General features: G+C 46.0%; 2 protein-coding genes and 1 pseudogene across 4 annotated transcripts in view; all 3 read right to left on the bottom strand.

Moving 5' to 3' along the window:
• The window catches only part of rims4 (regulating synaptic membrane exocytosis 4), a gene marked incomplete at its 3' end in the record, with an annotated part of 83,190 nt that overhangs the window by 16,185 nt on the left and 46,339 nt on the right, over positions 1-20,666 (bottom strand). The window contains exon 2 of the mRNA XM_083661623.1: positions 14,171-14,315. Coding sequence (XP_083517749.1) covers positions 14,171-14,315 — 145 coding nt within the window. The remainder of the gene's footprint in view (positions 1-14,170; positions 14,316-20,666) is intronic.
• On the bottom strand, positions 757-2,716 carry LOC310799241 (heat shock cognate 70 kDa protein-like; the record flags this gene model as incomplete). 2 transcript variants are annotated; one of them, XM_083661813.1, is made up of 2 exons in its annotated part: positions 1,303-2,716; positions 757-843 (listed from the first exon to the last, which is right to left on the bottom strand). In XM_083661813.1, the coding sequence occupies exons 1-2, from the start codon at positions 2,710-2,712 to the stop codon at positions 757-759; spliced, it is 1,497 nt and encodes a 498-aa protein (XP_083517939.1). In that variant the 5' UTR covers positions 2,713-2,716. The 2 variants fall into 2 exon arrangements, with proteins under 2 accessions (XP_083517939.1, XP_083517938.1); XM_083661812.1 differs by having other exon boundaries at positions 757-2,716.
• On the bottom strand, positions 7,137-9,077 carry LOC310799242 (heat shock cognate 70 kDa protein pseudogene; annotated as a pseudogene). The gene has a single exon. The product of its transcript is annotated as a heat shock cognate 70 kDa protein pseudogene (transcript).

Raw genomic sequence — 20,666 nt, 5'->3', positions numbered from 1 at the left:
CGCGAGTGGGATCCGCAGAGAACTGGGCAAATGGCTGCCTCCGTGCGTACTGCTGTTTCAAAGCCAAGGCTTAGAGTGCTGCTGCCCGCCTTGAAATGTCCAAGGGGCTGGGGTAAATAACATCATTGGTGTAGTCTGAAGTATGTCAAACAGAATAGTATCAGGCTATGTATAATGTATAATGGAATCTGTTACCTTATATGTTGCATTTTCGTTTAAATATGCCTGGAGGGTTAAGCTGTTAAGGGTCGTTGTCAAGCTGTCTTGCTACTTACCAAACAAAAAAAAGTTTGTCGCGGTCCGCCATGTTTCTTGTTTGCATTTTTTGCCTTTGTGCACTGGAATGCTTTGAATGTTGGAGGTGGGACTTTTCCAGTGGGAAACACTCCTGTCCTGGGTGTCTGGAAGGCAGCATATATCTATCCCCCCTCACATTTGATATCATTATGACATCATTGGTGATATATGACATCATTATAATAGTGACTTGGCCTTCAGGCCAAGCTGTCTCGAACTGTGTTGGGGTTGCTACTGGACTCAACCAATCTGCACATCCTCAAAAGACTTGACTCGACTTGGACTCGAGATGGGACGGGTGAAGAATGTTTATTTATTTTTTCATTAACATCAAGGACATCTCTACAAAAAATAATGTCAGAGTGCCCTTCCAGAGGGCTCCAATGGTGGTCATACAACTCAGGTTATGAGACAACCTGCAATCTCTTGGGGGAGGTAGCTGCTGAAGCGATGGAATGTTTAGTCGACCTCCTCGATGGTAGGGCCGTAGGACCCACCACCACTGGGAGTGGCATCGCCTGCGCCAGGGAAGCCACTGGGCATGCCCTGTGGCATACCACCTGGCATGTCACCAGCACTCTGGTGCAGCTTGGTGATGATGGGGTTGCACACCTTCTCCAGCTCCTTCTGCAAATGCTCGTACTCATCCTTATCACCAGTTTGGTTCTTGTCCAGCCAGCTGATGACCTCGTTGCACTTGTCCAAGATATTCTGCTTGTCCTTGTCACTGATCTTGCCAGCAAGCTTCTCATCCTCCATGGTGGACTTCATGTTGAACGCGTAAGACTCCAGAGAGTTTTTAGAAGACACCTTGTCACGCTGGAGGTCATCCTCAGCCTTGTACTTCTCAGCCTCCTGCACCATGCGCTCAATGTCCTCCTTGCTGAGACGACCCTTGTCATTTGTGATGGTGATCTTGTTCTCCTTGCCAGTGCTCTTGTCGACAGCAGACACATTCATGATACCATTCGCATCAATATCAAACGTCACCTCAATCTGAGGAACACCACGAGGAGCAGGAGGCATCCCTGTCAGCTCAAACTTGCCCAACAAGTTGTTATCTTTGGTCATGGCACGCTCACCCTCATAAACCTGGATGAGCACACCAGGCTGGTTGTCAGAGTAGGTGGTGAAGGTCTGGGTCTGCTTAGTGGGGATGGTAGTGTTACGCTTGATCAGGGCAGTCATGACGCCTCCAGCTGTCTCGATACCCAGGGACAGAGGGGTGACGTCCAGAAGAAGCAGGTCCTGGACGTTCTCAGACTTGTCACCAGACAGAATGGCGGCCTGGACAGCGGCTCCATAGGCAACAGCTTCATCAGGGTTGATGCTTTTGTTCAGCTCCTTGCCATTGAAGAAGTCCTGTAGCAGCTTCTGGATCTTGGGGATACGGGTGGAGCCACCGACCAAGACGATGTCATGGACCTGTCCTTTGTCCATCTTGGCATCGCGGAGTGACTTCTCTACAGGGTCCAAGGTGCCACGGAAGAGGTCAGTGTTGAGCTCCTCAAAGCGAGCCCTGGTGATGGAGGTGTAGAAGTCAACTCCCTCATACAGAGAGTCGATCTCAATACTAGCCTGGGTGCTGGAAGACAGGGTACGCTTTGCCCTCTCACAAGCGGTGTGCAGACGACGGACAGCTCTCTTGTTGTCACTGATGTCCTTCTTGTATTTGCGTTTGAACTCTGCGATGAAATGGTTGACCATGCGGATGTCGAAATCTTCTCCACCAAGATGGGTGTCTCCTGCAGTTGACTTGACTTCAAAGATACCATCCTCAATGGTCAAGATCGACACATCGAAGGTGCCACCACCAAGATCGAAGATGAGAACGTTCCTCTCAGACCCAACCTTCTTATCCAACCCATAGGCGATGGCAGCAGCGGTTGGCTCATTGATGATACGCAGAACATTGAGGCCAGAGATGATGCCAGCATCCTTGGTGGCCTGGCGCTGGGAGTCATTGAAGTAGGCGGGCACGGTAATAACTGCATTGGTAACAGTTTTTCCGAGGTAGGCTTCAGCAATCTCCTTCATCTTCACCAGCACCATGGAAGAGATCTCCTCTGGGTAGAAGGACTTTGTCTCGCCTTTGTACTCAACTTGAACCTTGGGGCGAGTGTTATCATTGATGACTGTAAATGGCCAGTGCTTCATGTCCGCCTGCACAACTCCATCATCAAACCTGCGGCCAATCAATCTTTTTGCATCAAAGACTGTGTTGGTTGGGTTCATGGCAACCTGATTCTTGGCTGCATCTCCAATGAGCCTCTCAGAATCATTAAAGGCCACATAGCTGGGTGTTGTCCTGTTGCCCTGGTCGTTGGCAATGATTTCAACTTTGCCATGCTGGAAAACACCCACACAAGAGTAGGTGGTCCCAAGATCAATTCCAACTGCTGGTCGCTTAGACATGTTTCCAAATATTGGAACCAAGGATGATTTTGGCTCCTACTTATAGCCTCCGCAGATACGGATTTATGACATCACTAATGATGTCATAAATCTATGATGTCACTGATGAAGCATGGGTGAGAAGGATGACATCACTGAGGACATCATCACTGATGACATCACATCATTAGGTAATTATGGCAACATCACTGATGACATCATCACTGATGACATCACATCATTAGGTAATGATGTCATTACTGATTACATCACATCATTAGGTAACTAGGGCAACACCACTGATGACATCATCACTGATGACATCACTGTCATCATTAGGTAGGCAATTACCTAATTAACAAATCCGGCTCCGTCAGGTCACCCATACAGGTGCTCTTTTCACTTCCTGAAAGTTTTAGGCCAATCGCATATAAAATAGCATAGCTATGTGCGGCCAAGATTCTGCTCTAAGAGCTTCGCCTCCCCCCGGGCTGATAGGGTCGCTCCGCCCCTGACTTTGGGAGATGATCATCACTGGGAGATGAGGGGGATGATGGTCTTCCCTGTGTATCTTCCGATCACAGGGTGAGTTGGCTCACCAGCGGCTGGCCTATGCCAGCCGACGGTCCCACCACCGCCACCTTGACCTTGTTCTGTGACGAGGTGGCAAAGCCCACCCTAGGTCTCAACGCTCACCAAAGCACTTTTGGGAGTGTGTTGTGGGTTTTCTTGTATTGTAATAACCAGGGCAGTGCCTGTTTACTCACTCACTTTGTTGGACTTTCACCGAGTACAGTTACACTGAGTGTGTTACTGTTACACCCTGAAAGGGTATTATTGACTTTATATAAAGGATCAGCTTCAACATAAAATCAATCTATCACAAGAGCAGTTCTTCTGTGGTGTTTTATAGCAGTTGTCATCCTTTATGTTGCATTACCGCCTCCTTCTGGATTTATCCATCCACTGTTTCCCTAAATTCTCTCTTCGTATTTATCCCCCCTCTTTATCACTTCATTACTGGTCCTACTTATAGGCTCGGCAGGGACGATTTATGGTAATCGGTGATCTTCTTCTTCTAATGGTTTTCTGGCAGACTGGATGCCTTGCGGCACATTGTTGCCTCTCACAGTCAGGGAATATTATTCCTCTTCTCACGCAGACCCAATTGTCTGAGTTTGCCCAAACACATCCGTCAGTATTTGATCTCTCTCTGCTTCAGATACGTCCACCTCATCCGGCGGAAACCTCTTAACAGTGTCACGCCCGATCCCATTCCTCTCCATCTTCCCACTCAAACAAGCAGCAGAGTTTATAAACACGGCAATGAAGGCCAGGAATTGCTTCTTGTCAATGCAGATCAACTCTTGCTTCCATCCTTTTTCTACTCTGCATGCTCATGCACTTCCATCCTTTCTTCGTTTCTTTCCCATCTGCACCTCTTAGCGATGATAACCCCCGTTCTCCTCTGATCTTAACCCCCGTTCTCCTCTGATCTTAACCCCCGTTGTCCTCTGATCTTAACCCCCGTTCTCCTCTGATCTTCTTCACTTCCCTTTCCTTCTTTCTTCGTGGACACTGAACAGAGCCTGTAGCATGATTCCTCCTTCTTTACACTGCACATTTCTAACTTTCTATCCCACTTAACTACCTCACACTCACAGACTGAAACAGTCAGTCTTCCCACATCTCCTACATATCTTGCTTAGTACAGCAGCCAAATGTCCATAGGCTACTCCTGACAGCAGAAGCACCTGAGAGGATCTCTCTCAAAGGGCCTCACTCTATAACACACAAGTTCAAGTTTATTAGTGTCCCAAAGGGCAAATTGAGTTGCAGCAGATAAGGCATACAGATATAAGACACAGACAAGAACAACACAAGTGACATGTTAACATGTTACATGCATGTAGTTAAGAATAAATAAAAGGCTATGTAAAACGTCAAGAACCTTGTTTGTGACACACAATGACCGATAAGTGTGCAAGGTAGCATTAAAATGCACAGCGATCAGTAGTGGACAGACACGCAGCGACCGATAAAGTGAGGTAGCAATTGTCGGTCGTATATATATATATATATATATATACGTACATCTTCAAGGCTCTCTTCCTCTGACTCTGACATACACTCAATCACAACCATACCACTTCTAGTGATCCTAATCGAATGAACATCTCAGACTTTTCCTCCAATATATTTCCCAACCTCATGTGGATCCTTAAAAATCCAGTCATACCATCCGTCAGCCATCATTCCAACCAAAAAAGACTGTGTGATGTGACCGGTGATGTCATCGGCGATGATGTCATCAGTGATTGGTCATGAGTAATGTTACTTGAGCAATTGTGATGTCATCGGTGATGATGCCATAAGTGATGTCATCACTGATGTCACTCAAGCAATTGTGATGTCATCTGTGTTTATAATAAGAATGAGAACACACGTATGGCGTGTGTGAGCAGGACAGCTATGCCGTTTTACATACGATCAGCCTGAAACTTTCAGGAAGTGTAAAGAGCACCCGTGCGGGTGACCTGACGGACCCGGATTTTTTACTCGAGCAATGATGTCATCAGTGATGATTTCATCAGTGATGTCATCGTTGATTATCTCATCAGTGATGATGTCATGGAGACTATTTTCACTCAACATAATGGATGCTAGAGTGTTAGCATGGAGACAGAGCCTACTGTAATTATTATTGTACTGTAATACAAAGTGCTGCCAAGACAACAAATACATTCACAGTAGTATCCCACACCAATCTCCGGTTGTTACTCACCCTTTTCAGAGGCAAGGCAGGGTAAACAGGTGTAACTAATAACATTAATGAGGACCCAGGCCACTGGAACACCTAAATGGAATTGACTTTGGAAAACATCTTTATATTAGTTATTGGTAACACATGTGGCTGCTGTGAAAAGGGTCTTGTAGGTTATTAATTTGCTGTTCTGCTCTCCATTGTTGAAGCAGCCATTCTTTTCCTCATGGCTCTTCTGCAGAGTGACCAAAGTGTGCTGACTCCGCCCCTCCTTAGTGTGAGCCTGGGTCTGACTCCGCCTCTGAACCTGCTTCTGCTCCGCCTTTAAGTCTTGCCAATGCATCCTCATTTCCACTTTATTAATTGAATACTGCAATCTTTCCATTGTTTGACGTAAGACTCTATCCTCCATAGGAGGCAACACCAGTGGGACAGCAAGACTCTATCCTCCATAGGAGGCAACACCAGTGGGACAGCAAGACTCTATCCTCCATAGGAGGCAACACCAGTGGGACAACAAGACTATCCTCCATAGGAGGCAACACCAGTGGGAGAGCAAGACGATCCTCCATAGGAGGCAACACCAGTGGGACAGCAAGACTATCCTCCATAGGAGGCAACACCAGTGGGACAGCAAGACTATCCTCCATAGGAGGCAACACCAGTGGGACAGCAAGACTCTATCCTCCATAGGAGGCAACACCAGTGGGAAAGCAAGACTTTATTTATGTCTGGGAATGCCCATACAGGCTCTAGGAACGCCCACAATAGACGCTGGGTTAGTCTCAGTCTTGCTGGGGGCGGGGTCAGGGTGGGGTAAATTCCCCCATTCTATCCATTCAGCAAAGTTAGAATTTAGCTGATAGCCCAGCCCAGGCAGACACGATCGGGGATTTAACCACAGCAGTAAACGCACATATGAGCAGACGTCTTGTGTTCTGCTCTAGAACCCCCAAACATGTAGTTTAGAGCCGCAGCACCGTCTTTTGGTGAGTCAGCCCATGAGATATATCGGTGTTTTTACCCCACTCACGCACCAGCCATTTAACATTTTGTGGGCGTTCCCAGACATGCGGACTGTCTCTATAGGAGGCAACACCAGTGGGAGAGCAAGCCTCTATCCTCCATAGGAGGCAACACCAGTGGGAGAGCAAGACTCTATCCTCCATAGGAGGCAACACCAGTGGGAGAGCAAGACTGTCTTGGCCACATAGCTCCATGTCCAATAGAGAGTATGCTGATTGTGCAGATAACCTCCTGCCCCTCCTTTCAGAGCCTGGAGAATCCAACAATTCCTCCTGACGACCACCAGAGGGGAGGGAGCCTGTTGTGCAGAGCATTCCTGAGAATCCAACAAGTCCTAATGAGACTATCACCAGGGGGAGCCTGTGCAGATAATTGCTCAACCTGGGAGAGCAAAGCTGCCTGCAAGAGTTCCTGTCCACTAGGGGAAACAGAGTCCTGCTCTGGTGAGTGCCTGACGGCCATTGGCTGAACAGCAAAGGTGTGGCAGGGTATGAATTGTATGGATGAAATGATGAATGACACAATAACTGTTTATGGCAAAAGTTCCGTGTGACTCTAACTTTGTGATAGGTAAAACATTTGAGTGCCCTTCCTCTGGCAATAAGACATAGCCTGTGATCTCTTTGGGGAGGTAGCTGCTGAAGTGATGCAATGTTTAGTCGACCTCCTCAATGGTAGGGCTGTAGGACCCACCACCACCGGGAGTGGCATCGCCTGCGCCAGGGAAACCACCAGGCATGCCCTGTGGCATACCAGCACTCTGGTGCAGCTTGGTGATGATGGGGTTGCACACCTTCTCCAGCTCCTTCTGCATGTGCTCGTACTCATCCTTCTCAGCAGTTTGGTTCTTGTCCAGCCAGCTGATGACCTCGTTGCACTTGTCCAAGATCTTCTGCTTGTCCTTGTCATTGATCTTGCCAGCAAGCTTCTCATCCTCCATGGTGGACTTCACGTTGAAGGCGTAAGACTCCAGAGAGTTTTTAGAAGACACCTTGTCACGCTGGACATCATCCTCAGCCTTGTACTTCTCAGCCTCCTGCACCATGCGCTCAATGTCCTCCTTGCTGAGACGACCCTTGTCATTTGTGATGGTGATCTTGTTCTCCTTGCCAGTGCTCTTGTCGACAGCAGACACATTCATGATACCATTCGCATCAATATCAAACGTCACCTCAATCTGAGGAACACCACGAGGAGCAGGAGGGATCCCTGTCAGCTCAAACTTGCCCAGCAGGTTATTGTCTTTGGTCATGGCACGCTCACCCTCATAAACTTGGATGAGCACACCAGGCTGGTTGTCAGAGTAGGTGGTGTAGGTCTGGCTCTGCTTGGTGGGGATGGTACTGTTACGTTTGATCAGGGCATTCATGACACCTCCAGCTGTCTCGATACCCAGGGACAGAGGGGTGACGTCCAGAAGAAGCAGGTCCTGGACGTTCTCAGACTTGTCACCAGACAGAATGGCGGCCTGGACAGCAGCTCCATAGGCAACAGCTTCATCAGGGTTGATGCTTTTGTTCAGTTCCTTGCCATTGAAGAAGTCCTGTAGCAGCTTCTGGATCTTGGGGATACGGGTGGAGCCACCGACCAAGACAATGTCATGGACCTGTCCTTTGTCCATCTTGGCATCATGGAGTGACTTCTCTACAGGGTCCAAGGTGCCACGGAAGAGGTCAGTGTTGAGCTCCTCAAAGCGAGCCCTGGTGATGGAGGTGTAGAAGTCAACTCCCTCATACAGAGAGTCGATCTCAATACTAGCCTGGGTGCTGGAAGACAGGGTACGCTTTGCCCTCTCACAAGCGGTGTGCAGACGACGGACAGCTCTCTTGTTGTCACTGATGTCCTTCTTGTATTTGCGTTTGAACTCTGCGATGAAATGGTTGACCATGCGGATGTCGAAATCTTCTCCACCAAGATGGGTGTCTCCTGCAGTTGACTTGACCTCAAAGATACCATCCTCAATGGTCAAGATCGACACATCGAAGGTGCCACCACCAAGATCGAAGATCAGAACGTTCCTCTCAGACCCAACCTTCTTATCCAACCCATAGGCGATGGCAGCAGCGGTTGGCTCGTTGATGATACGCAGAACATTGAGGCCAGAGATGATACCAGCATCCTTGGTGGCCTGGCGCTGGGAGTCATTGAAGTAGGCGGGCACAGTAATAACTGCATTGGTTACAGTTTTTCCGAGGTAGGCTTCAGCAATCTCCTTCATCTTCACCAGCACCATGGAAGAGATCTCCTCTGGGTAGAAGGACTTTGTCTCACCCTTGTACTCAACTTGAACCTTGGGGCGAGTGTTATCATTGATGACTGTAAATGGCCAGTGCTTCATGTCCGCCTGCACAACTCCATCATCAAACCTGCGGCCAATCAATCTTTTTGCATCAAAGACTGTGTTGGTTGGGTTCATGGCAACCTGATTCTTGGCTGCATCTCCAATGAGCCTCTCAGAATCATTGAAGGCCACATAGCTGGGTGTTGTCCTGTTGCCCTGATCGTTGGCAATGATTTCAACTTTGCCATGCTGGAACACACCCACACAGGAGTAGGTTGTCCCAAGATCGATTCCAACTGCTAGTCCCTTAGACATGTTTGTCAACATTGGAACGTAGGATGATTTTGGGTCCTACTTATAGCCTCTGCTGTAAAATTTATGACATCACTGATGATGTTATCATGTCTATGACTGATGGTCTGACTTATGCATTGAATTGGTGATGTCACCAGTGATGGCACTCAAGCCCTCGCCTCCCCAGGCTTGTGTTTATTGATGAACTGAGTTTATAGATTTTTGCTCAGTAACATCTATACATTATGCATTAGCAGACATGGTGACAGTATTTCCTCGTCATTCATTCAGCAGATGAATCTACTACTAGAAATCTGAAAATGTATCTATCTTTGACGTTTCCACACAATATATATAGAGCAATCACAGTACAAATGAGTCCACAACTCAGGAGTTCCGAACATCTTTTGGCCCGTGACCCCACTTTAATGTCACAAAAGAAGGGACCACAGACAGGAATTCAAAACAGCCAATTTGTTTTGCTAAAATGAATTTGTTTTTGATAATATAATAGTTTTTAATATTTATAACATTTATTTTAGACCACATTTAGGCTATTTTATGTATATTATTGTGGATGGCAGCCTGAGGTAGAATAGCCAGGATGAGACACAGAGTAGTGCACAAAGTGAGGGTTTTATTTTCCCAGGTCATATCTACAGGTACAGCTTGTATTTACAAGGCTGCAAATTAATGAGTGAACAAACGACTCAAATTAAACAATAAACAATGGAAATGGAAAAAATGCCAAGTACGCTACAAATCATGTCCTTTGTATTCGACAGTTCTATCTGGGTTTGATTGCAGTTAAAAGTTAGAGAGCATCAACCTTTTGACATCCCAGCTGCCAAAAAGTATTGTAATGAATCTTTATAGTTCCCCAAGACATACTCCCATGGTGCTTTGAATATACAATATCAAAATCAATTTTTTTAGAAAGTTGTTTTTGAGGACGGTCCAAACACAGATATAACTTTATTATTCTGTAAGCTCAGTTAGTTTTGGGTTTTATAAGGTTATATCTGGTTGTTTGTCATTAAGCATCCATTGATTTCAACACACTCCTCATCGGATTGGACTGAAAATTTGTGTGGTGGTGTTTTATGAAACGGGGGAAAGTCATGGGCAGGTCGTCAAGTCCTGGAACAGCCTGGAAAGTTCTGGAAACCACCTCATGCCCACACCCTAGGTGGGATTGGGCTGCTAATTTGCATGGTGGTGGGTTATGATCCGAGGGAAGGTCGCGGGCAGGTCACCAAGTCCTGGAGCCACCTGGAAAGTTCTGGAAGTGGAAACCACCTTACGATGAAGTGATATAAGTGTACAGCCAGCGAAGTGTTCAAATGAAGTGATCTGGATTAAGTGTTCATCAGAGTGATGGCCTGTGGGAAGAAACTGTTCTTATGTCTGGTTGTTTTGGTGTACGGTAGTAGCCTGTAGCCTGTAACAGCTCATGACCAGGTTGAGATGGGTCCGTGATGATTTTTCCTGTCCATTTCTTTTTACTCTGGAGGAGTCCTGGATGGAGGGCAGGTCAAGTCAAGTCAAGTCAAGTCAAATGTATTTTTATAGCACATTTCATACACAGATGCAGTTCAAAGTGCTTCACATAAAATGGATGACATAAGAAAAAATAAAAAAGAGGATAAAATAGACATTTCATAACAGCTTTGTCTTTATACTGTAGTTTGGACGCCAAGCATCTACTGGTACCTTGCGTCTTCTGTTGCCCGTACATGCCACAGCATTGGGTTTGCATAAAATCAGATAGAGGCAATTCAAAGTGCTTCACATAAGATGGTCGACACAAGAAAATAAGAGAATAAAAGAAGAGGATAAAATAGACATTTAAAAGCATCACAACAGAGTAGTTGCAAAAATAGATAAAAACTTACAGAGGAATAAAACACAATTTCAATCTGTCAGCAGTTAAAAGCGATGGTAAACATAAAAGTCTTTAGTCTATTTTTAAAAGTAAGTAAAGTTGGGGCAAATCTGATGTCTTCAGGTAGATTGTTCCAGCTAGCAGAAGCATAGTGGGTGAAAGCGGGTTTCCCATGATTTGATTTAATCCTAGGGACAGTTAGTAAGCCGGACCCTGCTGACCTGAGAGGTCTAGACGGTTCATAGCGTGGGAGCAATTCAGCGATGTATTTTGGGCCTAGGCCGTTAAGTGATTTGTAGACTAGTAACAGTATTTTAAAATCTATTCTATGACACACTGGCAACCAGTGTAAGGACTTAAGAACTGGAGTAATATGATCAGCTTTCTTAGGCTTTGTTAGAACTCTAGCGGCAGCATTCTGAATGAGCTGGAGTTGTTATCCCCAAGTTATTTTTTGGAGAGACCAGAGAAAAGGCTATTACAGTAGTCTAACCTACTGTAGATGAAGGCATGAATTCGTTTTTCTAGATTCTGTCTGGACATGTATCCCCTAATTCTTGCTATATTTTTAAGATGATAGAAGGTTTGCGCCAATGATTTTTTTCTGCAGTCCTTACCGTCCGTTGCAGTCTGTGCTGGCAGACCGCATATGGAAGTATGAGAGAGAGGGAGCCATGCGTACCACCAGTGGTACCCGTACCACAGGTTGAGAACCAGTGGGCTAGAGAGTTCTGTCAGTGTAGCGGTGTGGCACACAGCCTGCTCATCAGTAGCTGTTTTCCCCGGGGAAAACAGAGTGCTGGAGGAGTGGAGAGATTCTCTGAAAAGAGGAGCAAGGCCGTTGTCTGTCAAAACCGATGCAGGGAGATACAGATACGAGGGTCCGTGGGTATTCTTTGAATTTAGAACTCGGGCGAGATGTTTTTACAGTGATTTAAGATGTTTTTACAGTGATTTGAACTCGAGGAGTTTTGCTCGGGGGAGGACCATTAAAAATAAAATAAAAACATTTATTTGGTGATATTTTAGATGTATGTCATGTTGGTCAATACAGGGTGAAAATGGCCATATACTAATGAAGAATTATTAAAAATAGCATGTTACTCTTTAAGAATAGTATTTTGAATAGTGGAAACCTGGACACTAAACCAGTAGATTGACGTCACATGAGAATGTCTCCAATTCATAAACTGTGGCAGCGTCACTATGGTCAGACAAAGAGTTAATCAATATAATAAATGTAATGTTATAGGCATTTAAACCAATGTTACCTTTTTGAAATGTACACAACAGTAAATATTTGAGCTGTCAAAACAGTGACAGATAAGCCAGACTAGCAATGGAAATACAGCAATTTACTTTCAGAATAAAACTTAAGGCATTCAAAACTCTCACATTTGGAGGAAAAACAATTATTTCAACAAATGAAACAGAAAACATGTAACAAAATACTCGTGATGTTAAGATTACATATGGAGTGAAACTGTGGCTGTAAAGCATTATCACAAATTAATATGAAGGATTTTATTTTAAAAGCCCTAAAGCATACATTATGTATGAAGCAGGAAGCATCTCAGGCACTCAGGAGTTAGAGATTCAAGATTCAATAGTTTATATCAATGTATGCTTTAGGGCTTTCAAAATAAAATCCTTAATATTAATTGTGAGTAATGCTTTACAGCCACAGTTTCACTCCATATGTAATCTTAACATCACGAGTATTTTGATACATGTTTTCTGTTTCATTCGTTGAAATAATTGTTTTCCTCCAAATGTTAGAATTTTGAATGCATTCTGCCTGATTTGACGCTGGTTGAGTAAATGCTGGATTTTGGAAGGTTGTCTCATCCGAACCATGTAGACAACAAACGGGCGAGGATACACTCCAGACGTAATTGATGACGTACTCTGAAGTGTACTCTGCAAGTGTTCTGTTCCGTTCCCGAGCATGAAAGACATTTTGTAATGTGAAAGCTGACCAGCAGGGGGAGAGGGGACAATCGCACGGAATTAAATGGAACAAAAGCAATCGTTCCCAGTGACAAAGCACCCTTAGGTAGAGACAGCTGGTCAGAGGCAGTTACAGACAGGTAGAGGCAGTTGGAAGCAGTTAGAGGCATCTCAGGCACTCAGGAGTTAGAGATTCAAGATTCAATAGTTTATATCAATGAAACATTGATTGGAATTTGTCTCATGTGTGCTTGTAACATACAAAACAACCACAATGACAACCACACATCCACAGCAAACGGACATCCACAGGGCAATACAACTAAACATGTATAGAAAAAAACCTCTATAAGTAAAACATCTATCAAGTGCAAAAACATACAGTATGCAGTACTGGACCCTGATTATCTTCAGCCCCAGATTTAGTATGCAGGTATTATAGATGACGTCACAGATGCTTGGCAAGTCTTGACTTTTTCATGCTGTTTTTACTACCCTATTAAGCTCCTCTCTGCATTCAGCTGAGCAGTTTCCAAACCACACTGTGATAGAGAATGTGAGCACAGTCATAGCTCGGTAGAAGTGACACATCCCTATCTTTGAGACTTTAAACTTCCTGAGTTGCCTCAGAAGAAACAAATGTTGGTGGCCTTTCTTTACGATAAGGCTTGCATTGGCATTGCATTTAAGAGATGAACAAATGGTGCTCCCCAGGAATGTGAAGCGCTCTACTATCTCAACAGCCTGATCATTTATGAGTAAGGGATGGAGCTCGACTTTGTTTTTGCGGAAGTCCTCAACCATCTCCTTGGTTTTGGACATGTTTAGGGTTAAGTTGTTCTGGGTGCATCACTCAAGTGAGGAGACTTCTGCTCTGTAAGCTGTTTCATCATTAGAGATCAGACCCATCACAGTGGTGTCATCTGCAAATTTAAAGATTTTAACCAAGTCGGAGTGAGAGATACAATCATTGGTATGCAGCAACTACAGTAGAGAGGATAAAACACAACCCCAGGGAGGACCAATGCTGATGGGCATTGACTTTGATAATATGATGTAGACTTTAACTACTTGAGAAGTATAGGTCAAAAAGTTAAAAATGCAATTCAATCTGAAGGGGGCAGCGAGAGGCAGTTAGAAGCAGGTAGAGGCAGTTAAAGGCAGTTAGAGGCGGGTAGAGGCAGTTAGAGAGGGTTAGATGACAGTTAGATGCTGTTGGAGGTAGTTACAGGCAGTTATTGGCAGTTGGAGGCAGTTAGAGGTAGAGGAGGTGACTCACTTTCCCTCTGAGCCGTAGCTGTTCATGCTGTCCTCGATGGACTCGTGGCTGGCCTGCCGCACCGTGCGGCTGGGCATCTCCACCGCCAGCCCGGTCTCTGTGCTGCGCTGGATCCCCCCCTTCAGCCGCCGCCCATCCGTGTCCACTGAGAGAGAGAGAGAGAGAGAGAGAGACAGAGAGAGAGACAGAGAGAGAGAGAGAGAGAGAGAGAGTTATTTTGTTTACTACAATGCATTATGTATTTCGTGAGGAAGAAATCCCAAAAAGCCACGGTGAGTCTACTGAAAAACTGTGCAAGCACCAACGTAATCCAGGATGGATGGGCGTTATGGATTTTTCTAGTGGATCAGGGAAATCCTCTCAACCATTCATCCCCCGGAAGTGTGAATTGCCTGTGTGTCTCTGGGCGTCCCCCCTGCCGCCGGGAGGATGCAGACCTGGTGAGACGAAGGAGAAGCCCGGCCGGGAGAACCACAGTGCCTCGACTCTCCATGCACTGATGTTCTGGTCCCTGCGGAGTAGTTCCACAGCAGCGGATTGGGGTTTCTTGGACCCGTCCGCTAGCAACATTGCAGAGGTAGATTAAGTAGTCAGATCCGTGAGTGGCTGCTGCTGGGATACAAGCCGAGGCGTAATTAGCCTCAGCTGGGTCACCTGGGCGAGTGTGTATGATGTTGTGAGACCCGAAACACCCAACGACCCCAGGTTACATCACTGATGATGTATCCCAGTTGCATTTAGAAGATGTAGTGTGTAATATGTCGGGTTAGGGCATATTGCACAGTGAAGCCTGGCCTCCCCCTTTCCAGGTGCATCTATCAGATGTATGATTGCACTATATGTTTACTTTGGCAACAGATACTACTGTATATAAGGGATCATAAAGCAGTTACCACTCTTCAAGCCCCCTTCCTCCTGAAGCCCCCCAGACTTCCCCCAGAGATTGTGAGTTTCCAAAAGCTAAATCTACCACATATAAACACAAAACTGCCTTCTTAGCTAGTTGTAACTAAGATATCCACAGATTTTTTTGCCGAACCACAGATTTAGCTACTACATGTAACTTTAGCTAATCGCTACCTGCTCTGTTGCCAAATCTCGTGTGTGTGTTGCTGAGACAGAGACAGGTCTCCAACAAAGTAAATGTTCTCCTGATCTATCTCATGTCATTTTAGTCTCAGAATGTTCAGAAGCTATGGGGCTTGTGGAGAAGGCCCAATATTTAGTTCGGTGACTATAGAGTAAAATAATCTGTCATAATCTGTTTTTTTCCAATATTTTATTTTGCAATTTTCAGAACACTAATAAACAAAAACAAACAGACACAGCAAAAGAGATGAAAAATAACCATACATATACATCGACACTCCAATATTACAACGTGGTGCTACCAGCTGCATACGGTGCTTACAGTATATGCTTGTAAAAGATTATATGAACGGGATCTCGCACAAGGGGTCGATGAGAAACCAGCCAGGTGAGTCACCTGTCGCCCCATAACCTTGTCAAGGTAGGCCAGAAACGGGTCCCAGATAGTTTGAAATCTCTGAAGTGAGTTGGTCCTCAGGAAAGTCTCTCTATCTAACAGATATTTTGGACGAGAAAAACCGAAGGAGCCGCATTTCCTGCATTTTCTTGTTCCAGTCGGCATATAATGCTACATGTCGTTCCAGTCCGCATTTCTGATTGGCTGAGTACCGCAGCATCTCACCCAAAGGCTAAAAGGCTTCCTCGGATTGGCGTGCAGCTGACATCCCTCAACAAGAGTGGACCGGGAGTGGAAACCAAATCAGCGCGCAAATTGGGGTGGACGAAGCCAGATGTAGGGCTGAAGTAGGGCTGAAGCGCTGGCCAAAAAAAGGAAAATTGTTGATCTTCAACATGTACTGTATCTTCATCCATATTTGACCAGATATGGTATATGCCAACATAACTCTGAATATGCATTGGAAATGGTCCATAATCTCTAGAGAATCTGGGACATCCATTATCCAATCGTAATATCTCTGCATTCTGGCCATTTTTGCCCAGTGTAATCTTTTGTCTGGGTGCTGTGGCAGGATTGGTTTCCACTCTCACATCGATAAAGCTTTTTGAATGGGATTGAATTGATGGGATTAAGTTAATTGAGATAGTAGATAGATGCATCTGATCTGTGTGCTGAAAGTCTGGTCTCCATGCAGAGTGGTTCAAGTGTCTGCAGCCATCATCCATTATATTGTTATGTAAGTCTGTTCTGCCTCAACACACCACTGATGAGATGAGAGGCGACACACACACACACACACACACACACACACACACACACACACACACACACACACACACACACACACACACAGGCAGGCAGACAGACAGACAGACAGACAGACACTTCACATTCTTATTATAGGATATAAGATTGTTATTGATAGTGCTTCTTAGCTAGACCTAGCGAGGCATTCTTTGTAATGCCCTCTGAGACATACTTGTGAATTAGGGCTAAGCAAATAAACTTGACTTGAATAGATTGATGGAGGTTAAGCTGACCTCCACAGTAGGGCGGGGGGGGGGGGGGGGGGTGTTACTGATCACATGATGCCAGGAGGAGGAGGAGGCTCTAACCTGAATCTGCCAGCCCCCGTCCCACATGAGCACCACGGAAATAGACCCCTTCTAGGTCGCTCCTTAATAACCACACAACTAACTCAGGACGCTGTGTGTGTGTGTGTGTGTGTGTGTGTGTGTGTGTAGGTGTGTGTGTGTGTGTGTGTGTGCGTGTGTGTCAGACGTCCTAAAGCAGTTTTATTTCCATTAAGGTGATTGGAACTGTCTGTGGATGCATGAGAGAGAGAGACAGGGAGAAAGAGAATAATATGAGAGAGAGAGAGAGAGAGAGAGAGAGGGAGAGAGAGAGAGAGAGAGAGAGAGAGAGAGAGAGAGAGTAGAACGTGGCTTGGATTTGAAAGTAGAACATGGCTTGGATTTAATGCAGGCTGTAACCCAGGAACATGAATGCTTTAATCTCTATGTATTTTAGGGGATTGATTCTACCTTTTGTCCACTGATTTCATTATTTCACACACACACACACACACACACACACACACACACACACAGACACACACACACACACACACACACACACACACACACACACACACACACACACACACACAGACACAAGCTAAGCTCCTGTGTCATTAGTTGATTGATGATTTTCATAGGTGGGCAGTTGTATAAGAATTCCACCATGGGGAGGTACGGTGGTGCAGTGGTAAGCACTATCGCCTCACAGCTCGAAGGTCGTGGGTTCGATTCCCACCTGGGACGAGGTGAACGCTGAAGGAATGCGTGCCCGTCCGCATGTCCTCGAGTGCCCACCGCCCGGGTGGGGTCGGCAAAAGGGCCTTTCTGTGTGGAGTTTGCATGTTCTCCCCGTGCCTCCCGGGGGTTTCCTTCACATAGGAACCCCCTTCACAAAAACATGCAATATCCTGGTTGCTAATGTGGTTCCTCCTCTGGTCGTTAAGGGCGCCTGTTCAGAGGGAGGGGAACTGGTTGGAATAGCGTGAACCTCCCACGTGCTATGTCCTACCGGTGAAGCTTCCTCTGTCAGGTGAAAAGAAGCGGCTGGCTGACTGCCCATGTCTCGGAGGAAGCATGGAGCCAGTCTCGGCTCTCCCCAGATCGGCAGAGGATGGAGTAGCAACCAGGATTGAGAAATCAAGTGAGCACTAATGGGGGATAAAATGGGATAAAAAAAAAAAAAAAAAAAAAAAAAAAAAATTCCACCATGTACTCATCCCAGAGAGTCACATTGGCTTTGGGTCACGCCCCCTCAGTGCAGTAACCAACCAAAAGGGTTCCCTTTCTCCTCATAGAAGAATATCTGTGTAGTGTATCGGGCTGTGCAGCCATTAATCAGCCCTAATTACCTCATTTAAAAATTCAGCTCCATTAGGTCACCTGCAGGGGTGCTCTTTACACTTTCTGAAAAATTCAGTGTGATCGCAGATAAAATGGCATAGCTATGGCCGAACACACTTCTGCTCACTCACTCACTCACTCACTCACTCACTCACTCACACGCACGCACGCACGCACGCACGCACGCACGCACGCACGCAGGCAGGCAGACAGACAGACAGACAGACAGACAGACAGACAGACACAAACACACACACACACATAGAGGCCATTTACACCTGGCCCTAACATGTGTTTTCTGTGATCAGATTGCAAACACCTGGGAGGAGGTGGGGAGGGAGCAGGGGAGGGAGACGGGGGTGTGGGGGAGGAGAGAGCAGGGAAAGGGAGGAGGTGGGGAGGGAGCAGGGGAGGGAAACAGGGTGTGGGGGAGGAGAGAGCAGGGAAAGGGAGGAGGTGGGGAGGGAGCAGGGGAGGGGGGGGAAAGGAGAGCAGAACAGATGGAATATACTGTGGCTGGGCGATATGGTCATGAATAGTCACATGGGGACAGTCAAATTTAGCAATCAGGTTATGTATTTTACTTATCAGACGAAAAGAGGCAGTGAATAAGTGACACCACCGGTCGGTCACGTTAGGGTTAGGGTTAGGCCCAACACCACCGGTCACATCCGCTAATTTGAAAATGTTGCCGCGTTGATTAACTTTAGGCAACTAAAACTAGAGGTCATCTTGCAATGGAATCAGACCAGCCGCACTGCCCGTGACTTAAACCAATGTGGCATAAAAGGGGAGACCAGTTACCCTAGCTCAGATCCAACTTGCCTTTCATTTTAATGTCAACTACACACCTGTAAAATGTGTGACGTCATCTTTCCTCTTATCCTTTTATTTATTTTATTTATTTATTTTATTTCCTTTTATCGATACACCAAATTTTCCACTTCCTTCAATCGTGAAAACTTTTTGTGCAATATTTGGACGTCCGAACCAGCCCTCCTCCATTTCAAGATTTCTACAAACATATGAGTGCTACTGTGTGTGCTGCCGTGCCACTGGTTTACCCTTCACGCTCCAGAGGTTGCTGATGCCTGGATTAGGGTAAAAAAGAAAAAAGGAACACACTGGGCATCGAACACTGGCCACACATGTGAAAGGCGATAAAAATCTACAGGTTCCCCAACCCCGCCCCTACTCCCTTACTGGTTAATTGAGTGTGTCACTCCCGTGGCCTCGTGTTTTAAGCCCAGTTTAGACCAAAGATTCACAACGAGACAAATTGAAACTTGCAATTAATGCAACCAGCCCCTGAGAGATGCTGTGATTGTGCTATTGTGAGTGTGTGCGCGCGTGTGTGTGTGTGTGTGTGTGTGTGTGTGAGTGTGTGTGTGTGTGTGTGATTGTGTGTGTGTGTGTGTGTGTGTGTGAGAGTGTGTGTGTGAGTGTGAGTGTGTGTGTGTGTGTGTGTGTGTGTGTGTGTGTGTGTGTGTGTGTGTGTGTGTGTGTGAGTGTGTGTGTGAGTGTGTGCGCGCATGCTGTAGCCCAACTATTAAAGGAAACAACTGTCCTGTCCTGAAAAACAAGGTCACTACCTTCTCTGCACCTCATTATAAACTAAACCTCTGTCCGCTCTCGACACACACACACACACGGGTGCACACACACGGGCGCACACACACGGGCACACACACACACACACACACACACACACACACACACACACACACACACACACACACACACACACACCCACACACACACACACACACACTGTCTCCTCTGAGGAGGGGACAGCTTTGTCCTTGGCCTGTAAAGTGATTTTTCATCGCCGCTCTTGTCCTTCAGGTCACCCCCCCCCACACACACACACCCACACACACACCTACACACACACACACACACACACACACACACACACACACACACACACACACACACACACACACACAGTGCTGAATGCAGCTATGACTGAACCACAAGGACATTAAAGTGCACATACTACAAACAACGTGTACTCTAATTCTGAGGCTGCTGGCATTACAGTACTTGTATTTCTGAGCGGTACAGCCGCTTAGGAGGTGCAGTTTGTCCGTTTGTAGCACGAGACTAGGGGGCGGGGCTAGGGATATAAAGATCCAGAGCAGTGGCCATATCTTGGGGTGATTTTACGAAGCTAACCCGGAAATTGTATCCTGTTGAATGGCCGAGGGGGGGTGGGGGGGGGGGGGGTGGTGGGGCACCTGCCAGTCCAAGAAGAAAACATAATGCATTGGACTCAATGGGAAAGTGAACCAACTTCTCTCTCAGTCTATGTCTTAAATAAACACTTTCCAAATGAGTTCATGGTCTGAATCAACAATTTCAAGTCATTTTCATGCTCTCATGTTCTGCGTTTTATAAATGATGGCCCCATTTCGAGGGAAATAGACGATAACTACATTAGATAAATAAGAACAGTAGCCTAATACTTCCGACCGGTGACAGGCAGCAATGTGCCGCAAGGCATCTAGTCTGCCAGAAAGCTATTAGAAGAAGCAGCTCGCTAGCAACATGCAGCAACATTAGCAGATTAGCAAGTAGTAATTTA

Source organism: Poromitra crassiceps (assembly GCF_964638095.1).
Source record: "Poromitra crassiceps genome assembly, chromosome: 27".
Lineage (NCBI taxonomy): Eukaryota > Metazoa > Chordata > Actinopteri > Beryciformes > Melamphaidae > Poromitra > Poromitra crassiceps.
Note: the sequence above shows the minus strand (reverse complement) of the source record. Positions and strands in the feature narration are given on the sequence as shown.